This window comes from Neltuma alba, unplaced genomic scaffold, assembly GCF_004799145.2.
Source record: "Neltuma alba isolate B1F8T4 unplaced genomic scaffold, ASM479914v2 tig00003455_pilon, whole genome shotgun sequence".
Taxonomy (NCBI): domain Eukaryota; kingdom Viridiplantae; phylum Streptophyta; class Magnoliopsida; order Fabales; family Fabaceae; genus Neltuma; species Neltuma alba.
The window spans coordinates 139,388-149,437 of NW_021633291.1; the positions used below are offsets into that span (position 1 = coordinate 139,388).

Sequence of the window (10,050 nt, forward strand, 5' to 3'; positions counted from 1 at the left end):
ACTTAGCCACTTTATGGTCTCGCCTACTATCAGACAGTGGAAAGCTTTAGAGCATATGCTTTATTACTTGAAGGGGTCTCCAGGTCATGGAATACTATACAGAAATCATGGTCATACAGATATTGAGTGCTTTTGTGATGCTGATCATAGTGGTTTAAAGGCCACGAGAAGATCCACTACAGGATATTGCGTCTTTGTGAGAGGAAATTTGGTGCCCTGGAGGAGCAGGAAGCAGAATGTGGTGTCAAGATCAAGTGCAGAGGAAGAATATAGAGCTATGACACAGCTTGTGTGCGAGATAGTCTGGATACATCAGTTACTGAAAGAGGTTGGTCTTAAAACCTCGTTACCAGCAAAACTGTGGTGTGATAATAAAGCAGTCTTACACATAGCTTTTAATTCAGTGTTCCATTAATGCAAAAAACACATTGAGATTGATTGTCATTTTGTTCAGGATAAGATCAAGGAAAACTTCATCTCAACAGGACATGTGAGATCCAAGGATCATTTGGGTGATCTCCTTACTAAAGCTTTGAATGGGGTTTGGGTTGACTATCTTTGTAACAAGTCGTGCATGATTGACATCTATGCTCCAACTTGAGGGGGAGTGTAAAGATATGTAGGTATCTTATAATTAGTATAGGATCAAATCAGATATGATTTGATAGGATAGGATAGTATCTCCTGATAATGAGTCATTAATACCTAGGCTCCTCTCTTGTGTATATATTCCCTCTTACTGATCATGAATAACACAAGAAAATATATTTCACATTATTTCCTCCTAATATAACTTCTGTAAATATTCTTCTGCTGCAACAGCTTGGTGAGGATCAAACTGAAGAGCACAATAAACATGGCAAAAATAGAAAAATTTATAATCCCTACCTTAATCCTTTGGGATATCCAGAGCCCAACATCTTGAAGAAGAAGCTTGTTTCCTGAAGCATCCTGCTTTTGCACGGATTGGATGCTCTGAGATGCAAGATCCTGTCCTGCCCCCTCAGCTACTAAAATTACCATTTGCCCCTCCAGCCCACCTGGACCTTCCAGGTAATGAAATTAAGGGAAGATATCATGCTTTAAGGTAATGAAAGTTGGGGGAAGTGTCTCATGACACTGAATTTATAAAAGGTTCTAAGCTCATGCTACTTTAAATTACATGATATTATTTAGAAAATTATCTATTATACAGATGCAAGGGTGAATTTGTACCTTATACTAATAACTTGATTCTTCCCACATTTTCCTCCTCATTTATCTCTTCGAAAAAGCAGGAGGTAAGTTGTTTGCTTTCTCTTCTCTTTGTTTCTAAGCAAACATGAAGTAATTGCTTTCTCAGAAATGGGACAAGCATGAGGCGCAATTTTCACATTAAAGTATTTTAATTGGAAGCATGCCATGTATCAATTGTTTTTTTCTCTTTAGATGAACATAGTGCTTTCTGTTTTTCCCTACTCAGAATGAAAACATTTCCGAATAAATGTGAGATCATTCAGGCTGCACAGAAAATTCAAGCCACATGCTAATTCCCTGATCACAGTATTTGAGCCAGGGCAAATTCCCCCATATGTAACGATGTCAGCCTTCAAATCATCTGATTGAAAATACACCTTAACATCCAATTTAAAGAAAACACAATAAGAAAGATATCTAATACATCAATTATTGCCCACCTTATAAGCTTCCCAAATCTTAGGGGATCTGATAAATCACTTTGCCGTGACAGCACACCTCATATGCTTCCACATCGTGAAATATTTGTTCATGTTTGATGTGTCAATTATTACTTTGCTTTCACCACACCTGGAAAGAAAAGGAAAGGGTAAATTATTTTTCAGAGTGGTTCTGCACATCTGGAATTGTTGTTCTGCCTTTGGTTAGTGGGGCTTGTGCGTATTACTCACCAATTTTCTTGGATGATAAATAATTACAGTCTATGCACCACTTTCTGTTTGATTATGTTTTGTTACTTTTTTCAAAGGTGGTGTGATAGAGAACCATTGTGGAACTCAGTGCAATATTACGGTTCAATCTTATCATAATATTCCCTTTATCTTTCTTAGAGATAGCAGAAACCCGGTGCATAACTTGATTAGTAACGATCAGCAGGTGATACCTAGAAGAAGTCTTGGTGGGATTCTAAATGCCAAGAGCTTGAAGGCGCTCAAAGAGAAAATAACTATATATTATCCCTTCAGTTTTATATTCTATAATACAAAGCCTATTGGCCATCAGGTAGTGAATGCTTTCTACCATCCGCTTTATTTTCTGTATCTCCGAAATTCATGTTGATGGCACTTACCTGATTCTCTCCTCCTTTCAGGATCTAGTTGTTCTGGTTATCTCTATACTACTGCCCGGAGATTTTATATTAGTATTGCTCACTTTGCTTCAGATGTACTCTCTATCCCTGATGAACTTCCTCTTAGTTTTGTTTGTCCTTCCGCTGGTTGTCCTATTTCCATTTCCATCTGGAATCAATGCTTTGCTTAGTCAAGGACCTAGGAGATCTGCAGGTCTTGCTTGTCTTTATGCCCTGTGGAATCTGATATCCTTAGTGAGTTTTGCTGAATCTCTCATCTTTCATCCTTCTGTTTTGGAAAGCAGTATGGTTACCAGTAAGGTACTTACTATTTAACCTTTACATCTAACTGCAGGTAGTTGCCTTCGTTTGTGGATTGATTCATCATACAGCAAACTCATCAAATAAAATGCATTCCAACTTTAAATCGTGGAATTTTAGCATGTAAGTGTCTTTCAACGTCTGATATAGCAGATTACGGGTAAAAATGAAGTGATTATGGGGTTGAAGATTTTGTGAAGTTGTGACTATTTGGCAAATATCAAAATGTACTTGCCCTTTGCTGGGGAAATGCAGGGATGAAAGTGAATGGTGGACTCTTCCTTCTAGTCTTGCACTGTGTAAAATCATCCAATCCCGTCCTGTCAATCGCCATGGAGCTAACCAGGAAATTCATGATTCTTCTTTGTACAGCGATGATCCTAGTATCTTCTGGCAGTCATGAATGTATATTTTATGTTCTTAGTTCATTTTTTCCCCTCTCCTTTTGATTATTGAAAGAGCAGCAAGGAAATGAGAGGCGCCACATGGTGTGCCGTGAGTATTTATTTATTTGTACATATGTGATGAGGGCTTGTTGGATTAGCTAGTATTGTGATATCAAGTGTAGTGTGCAGTTTAGAAAGTGGTGTGAAAGGATGGATTGTGTTTAGTGTGTGTTAGGTCATAACCAAGTGAAGCGTTCAGTAGAGATGTTTATAGGTTGAGTCCTAGTGTACATTCGTTTTTTGGAGTTGGGGAGGGAAGTATCTTATTTTTCTTAATACTTGATCTGCTTGTCTCCAGCATGCAGCCCTTCAAGAGAAGAGGGCATCACTTTTTAATGAAACTTTGGTTATATTCCTCAAGCTCAAGTTCTAAACGTAGAAATTAAATAACATATAACTTATTTACAGAAATTAATGAAGTTAAAACCTGGAAGAAATGTGTAGTGGTTTTTTAAAATATACTTTTAATTATTTATATCGAAAACCATTCTATGACAGAAGTTCTCTGAACAATTTTAAGAGAGATAATTTAAAGAATAAATTATAAATTTAAGAAATAAATAAATTGAGCCGTACATTTGGGATCAAATCAAACTTTTTTAGTAACTAACTATATTTAAGATCGAAGGATGATACATAGTGTGCACTGCAAGTTTAAATCTAAATAGAAAATGAAAAGTTAAATAAAACAACCCATAATAGCAATTTCGTTCTGCAACATCAATACAGCAAAGCAGGCTTTTAAAAAGATTTTCGTTGCGTGATATTTATAAAAGACTTCCATAAATATTTTTGTTTCTATGGGAAAAACATTTATAATTAAATGTAATAAATAACTCATGAAGTATGGCCTTTTAGATTAAATTATTCAACTGTAAAATTTTCTAATAAAATGTAATAAATAGCTAATAAAGTATTGTAAGTATCTGGAATGTTTAAAGCCTAATAGTTATTTTATATTATTTTAATAAAATGATTTGGTAGCTCAATGATCATACTATCTCTAATATTTAATATAAGAGTTAGATAATTAATTTACAAATATTTAAAAAAATTAGTTAAATTAGTTATTTATAATAAATAAATATTGTCTTTTTTAAAATATCATTGTTATTTATGTACAGTAGAAATACCTTTTGAGGAAAACTTTTTAATATTTGTAATTACTATGGGGATTACTTATAGGGTAAATTGATCAAATGGATAAATATTATAAACCAAATAGATTAATATTTATATTTAGGATCAAATTAAATATTTAACTAGTTATTATATTAAAAATATAAGAAAGTACTTCTTTCAATTCTAAATATAAGATTTATTTTATATGGATTTAAATTTAGGACAACACGAGTGTTATTTTTTTTTGACATCCAAGAGGCTGGGATCAAGCTTTTCTCTTTGCAAACGAGGGGTAATATTGTAGTGCAATATTCCACAATGGCCTTTTGGCCCCCGGTAATTGGAATCGCCATTCTGAGCTATGCAAATGTTAAGGGTACATTTCTGTAAATTTGCCACAAATTTTTCTGAACAATTGGCCTTTTTACTAACCAATCAACATGCTTGTCTGAGTCCAACGTTGGAAACTTTTCTGAACATTTTGCCACTTTACTTACAAATCAACACTTGTCTGTGAGTCAACATGGAAGACTTTCAGATGCAGATATTTTTGCCGAGGTACGCTGGAGCGATTAGGACGAGACGCCGAACAGAGCTGCGAGAATGCCTGGAAGAGTGAAGATTTCTGCAACTCTCATCCAGCGCAGACCATGTATTTTGACATTTTCTAGTATTTTCCTTCTCCATCGCTCTCTGCCTCCGATCTGGTAATTAATTCCTGCCTCTTCTTTCATATTCTTGTCCTTTTCACTCTGCTATGAGTTTGATCGGCGTTGGGCTTCGCAACTACTGTATTGTTTCCATCTTTCAATCAACTGAGTTCACCCAGGAGTTGGATCCAAATACTCATGTATAAACCGAGATCTTGATGCATTCTTGTGCCATCTGGATTAATTCTAGTACGGCGCAGCTCCAAAATTGTTGGGGATCTCATTTGACTTGAATCTGTTAAGAAAAAGGAATTAAATGTTGCTTCTGTCTCCCCCATTAAGCCAAGTATACAGCGTCATCTACTTAGAACCTAATCATACTATGTAAGTCTCTGTCTCAGGCTTTCTTGTTCGATGATTGTTTGGGGGTCAGGATTCTGTGGATATTTGGGAATAAGGAAAAACTATGAGCGGGTCACTTTGCCAAGACTCCCGAGTCGTTGGGTATTATGCAAATTTTGGTCTATGTGGGGTTTGTGAATCAGACCCGTCAGTTTATGCCTGTCACTTGAAAGTTTTTTGTTATGTCTAACGTGCATAGGAAATCTCATGTTAATAAATTGACAGTTTATTAATGTTCACTCCTTTTTGTTTGGTTCTTCCATTAATATTTGTCCATATATGGATTATAATTATTTCTTTTTATATTATAGTTTACTAGGAAATAAACTGCATGTTTGTCTTCAGTATCTGGACTGAAGGGATCTGCCGAAGCTAGGTGGGCACATAAACAATAGTCAATGTCTTAATTATCCTTCCTGTTTTTTTTTTTTGTGTTCCTGTATTTTCATTTTTTTTAATTTTCTGGATTTCAAAAGCTGATGAAAACGAAATTGCTTTTTTATTTTTAATTAAACAGGGGCTTTTTTCCTATTTAAATACTACATGCAGTATTATATGAGGAACAAAATAAATTCCAAATGCATAAAAATCATATTGAGGAAAGCCTGGTCGTCGATCTTTTCATTTCCTGATTGAGACGGAGACAAACAAGCAACTTTCATCTTCTTCTAGGTAGTTCCATTTTCTTTTAGGATACAATACTAGCTGCTTAGTTATTGGCAACATCTATTATTTTCACGATAAAGTCAATTCAGATCCTCGTCATTTCTCTCTTTTAAAGGGTGTCTTTGTCTGTATTATTTTCATACTTGATAATTTTTCATTCTAAATTTACTCTGACGAAATCTTCATTTCAATCTTCCAGTGCAAGCAATAATAACTATGACATGCCGACCAAAAATATCTTCGATACACTATGAATGGACTTACGATGTCTTCCTCAATTTTAGAGGTGAAGATACTCGTCATGGTTTCATAGGAACTCTAAATAAAGAGCTCAATCGAAAGGGAGTTCGCACCTTCTTTGATGACAAAGAAATAGGAATAGGGGATGAAATTACACCAAGGCTTCTCAAAGCAATCCAGGAATCTAGGATTGCCATTACTGTACTTTCTAAGGAGTATGCTTCCTCAACATTTTGCCTAAACGAACTAGTCCAAATCCATCAATGTATCAAGAAAAATGGTCGGCTGGTTTGGCCAATCTTTTATGATGTGGAGCCTTCTGAAGTACGACATCAAAGAGGAAAATATGGACAAGCACTAGTTACACATCGACAAAACTCAAGGGCTGATGAAGAAAAAATGAAAAGTTGGAAGCATGCACTACATGAAATAGCTCATCTTAAAGGTTCATCATATGATCCAAGGTGATTTACAACTTCTAATTTTTTTTCCTTCTAATTATATGTTTTACGTAGCTAGTTTCTATGGTTAGAATTGAAGAAGATTATTACAATTATTATGCATGTATATGAAAAATGAATTGGATGGATTTAATCAGAATTGAGTGAAATTTCTGTTTGCTTTTCCAGGAAAGATTACGAACATGTACTCATTGAAGATACTGTGGACCACATCTTTAGGATAATTCGAAGGGCCCCCCTTGATGTTGCCGAATATCCAGTTGGTTTAAATTCTCGCTTGCAAAAAATAAACTCTCTATTGCAACTGGGGTCAAATGATGAGGTTATCATGATGGGAATTTATGGAACTGGGGGAATGGGTAAAACAACAATAACAAGTGCAGTGTATAATACAATTGCTGATAATTTTGATTATTGGTGCTTTCTTGATGATATCAAAGAAGGATCTGGAAAACATGGCCTAGAACAAGAGCAAGCCAGGATGCTTTCAAAACTCTTAGGAGAGAAGATAGAATTTGAAGAGATTAGTCAAGGAGTTAAGCTCATAAAACGAATGCTCAAAGATAAGAAAGTTCTTTTGATTCTTGATAATGTAGATGAACGAATGCAGTTACGAAAGTTAGCTGGGGCATGTGAATGGTTTGGTTGGGGGAGCAGGATCATTATAACAACAAGAGATTTACATTTACTCAAGAGTCATGGGGTTGAAAGAAGATATGAAATGGAGGGATTAAATCATGAAGAGTCTCTTGAATTGTTAAGTTGGAATGCCTTTGGGAAGATGCAAGTTGATGATCCAAGGTACACAGAAGTTGTGAATGAGGTGATGAGTTATTCCGGTGGTCTTCCCTTGGCCCTTGAAATATTAAGCCGTGATTTGTATGGTAAGAATGTAAATGAGTGGAAATCTATGTTGGATGGATGTAAAAGAATCCCTCATGGTAAGATTCAACAAATATTAGAAGTAAGCTATAAAGGCTTGCAACAACTTGAAAAAGAAGTTTTTCTTGATATTGCTTGCTTCTACAAAGGTAGTGAATTGGAATATGTCAAAAAGATGGTAGCAATTGCTCATGATTTTGACCCAGATTATCATATTGGAGTGTTGGTAGACAAATGCCTTATAAAGAATTATGGGGGCTATTTTATTCAAATGCACGATCTGGTACAAGATATGGGGAGAGACATCGTTCGTCTGCAATCACCAAAAGATCCAGGAAAACGCAGTAGACTATGGTCAAGTAAAGATATCTTGCGTGTTTTGGAGAGAAATGAGGTAATTCTGGCACTAATTGAAATTATCTACTTTTCTTATTACAATTAATGAGATTTTTATTTATTTATTTTTTAATGCAGAAAGATAATACTTAGAATTCAAAAGAAGACCAGGCCGTATGCATGGAATTTCAATAAGATTAACCCAAAGCTTGGCTTGATCGATTTCTAAAGTTATTTTGTTGTGCTTATTATGTCGTGGTTTTAATTTTGCACAAGGGTTTATCAATGTTTTTACGGTATTTAATATTCTCAATATTTGTGTTTATGGATAAGAAATTACAGGGATTTGTGTTATATATTTACATGCTATCAACTATGCGATGAAACCTACCCTTACTGAACTTACCATGAAAAATTGTTCCTAAAATATTCTTTTAAAATATGACAATTGGTCTAAATAAGAGAAACCAAAAAAATAAATAAAAATTAAAATGACATACAGCTAATAATTATGCATGAGTTTTTGTTATAGAATTCGTTTTCTGGTTCTGTAATATTGCATCATTTTTCATTATGACTGCTCTTCTATGATGATAGAAAATTTTCGTTTTTATTTAGAGCTTATAAGGGTGAAAATGAGTCGAAGTGAGGATCATAATATAGGACAGTCTATTAGAATCTATAAAGTAAAACTTATATATTTATGATATTTTTGTCCAGTCAAATTGAAAACAATTATTTTATTAATTTTGTAATCAAAACTATCAAGGTATTTAAAATTTTCAAAACTACTTGCTTTAATTCAATTGGATAAACTAAATACGGTGAACTACCTAAGTTTTTTTCCTAAGATAAATTGTGACAGAGAAGCTTAACTTTGGTAATTTAAATTTTTGAGAAAGCCCCCAAATATCTTTTAACAATTTTAAGGTGTGAAATGATTTGGATATCCTCTATCTTCTTGGTCTTAGCATTTGTTCATAGCTGCTTGGTAGTGGCGCAATAGGGCGGTTGCCCCTTACATCAATTTTAAAGTACTGAATGCATATAATTCATCTCAATTCTTGATATATATATATATGCGAAAAGAATATTATTTTTTATATATAAAAAAGAATTGAGAATTATTGCATGGCTCAATCATCAATTTACATTGTTTGCTATCTGGTTCGTCGTTTTGATTTCGATTTCGAATTTTTTTTTCCCATCATATAACTATAGCATGGAAACCCTTAACATTTCTGGAGCTTCGAATATGTAATTTTTTTTTTTCTATGTACTATTATACATATATGAACTGCTAATGTTTTGTTATTTTCTTTTATTTTTGGTTTAAAAGGGCACAGATGAAGTTATTATCATAATTCAACTTGAATGGTCCAAATGCATAGAAGTAAAATGGAATGGAAGAGCCTTCAAGAGTATGAACAATCTCAAAATTCTTATTCTTGACAATACAAAATTTTCACAAGGTCCCAAATATCTCCCCAATAGTTTAGCAGTATTGAGATGGCCAGGATACCCTTCATCAAGTTTGCCACGTGGTTTTCGTCCAAAGGATGTTGTTGAATTCAATGTGAGAGATAGTTGTTTCAATTCAACGAAAATCAGTAAGGCAAGTGAAGCACCCCTAATATTATGTGTATTTATTTGGTTGGCTAGCTTGTATTTCATCATTTGTTTAATTAGACTTTATATATGGTTTTGGTTATCGCAGATAACGCAGAATATGAAAATGAGTGTTTTGAACTTTGAAGGGTGCAAGTATATCATTCACATACCTGATTTATCAGGCCTCTCAGTTTAGTTTAAAAAGTTACGGCTTGGTAATTGCAAAAATTTGATTGAAATTGATAATTCAGTTGGGCAATTAGCAAAACTTGAAACTTTGAATGTACGTAACTGTGCCCAGCTTATGACTTTTCCAAGTGAATTGAATACACCCTCTCTTTATGATCTGGATCTGGAGATGTGCTCAAGTTTGAATTACTTTCCAGAAATAGCAACTCGTGAAATGAAAATAAAAGAGTTGAATTTGGATGGAACTGGTATAAATCAATTGCCTCCATCAGTTGAAAATCTTACTCAACTTGTAAAGATAACACATTTTAGAGATGACACTTCGGGCAAGGGAATTAGGTCAATGAAGCTACCAAGTAGCACTTTTTTGTTGCCAAAACTTAAGGAGATAGATGTTGAAGGATGCGAAGAGTTGCTTA

At 34.3% G+C, this 10,050-nt stretch overlaps 1 protein-coding gene across 1 annotated transcript; it reads left to right on the forward strand.

The window, feature by feature from the left end:
• Positions 1-5,151: 5,151 nt before the first annotated feature.
• LOC114741656 (TMV resistance protein N-like) lies at positions 5,152-7,725 on the forward strand. The gene is made up of 4 exons (XM_028929910.1): positions 5,152-5,228; positions 6,112-6,616; positions 6,782-7,577; positions 7,702-7,725. Exons 2-4 carry the CDS (start codon positions 6,129-6,131, stop codon positions 7,723-7,725), a joined length of 1,308 nt encoding a protein of 435 aa, XP_028785743.1. The 5' UTR covers positions 5,152-5,228; positions 6,112-6,128.
• The last annotated feature ends 2,325 nt before the right edge of the window (positions 7,726-10,050 follow it).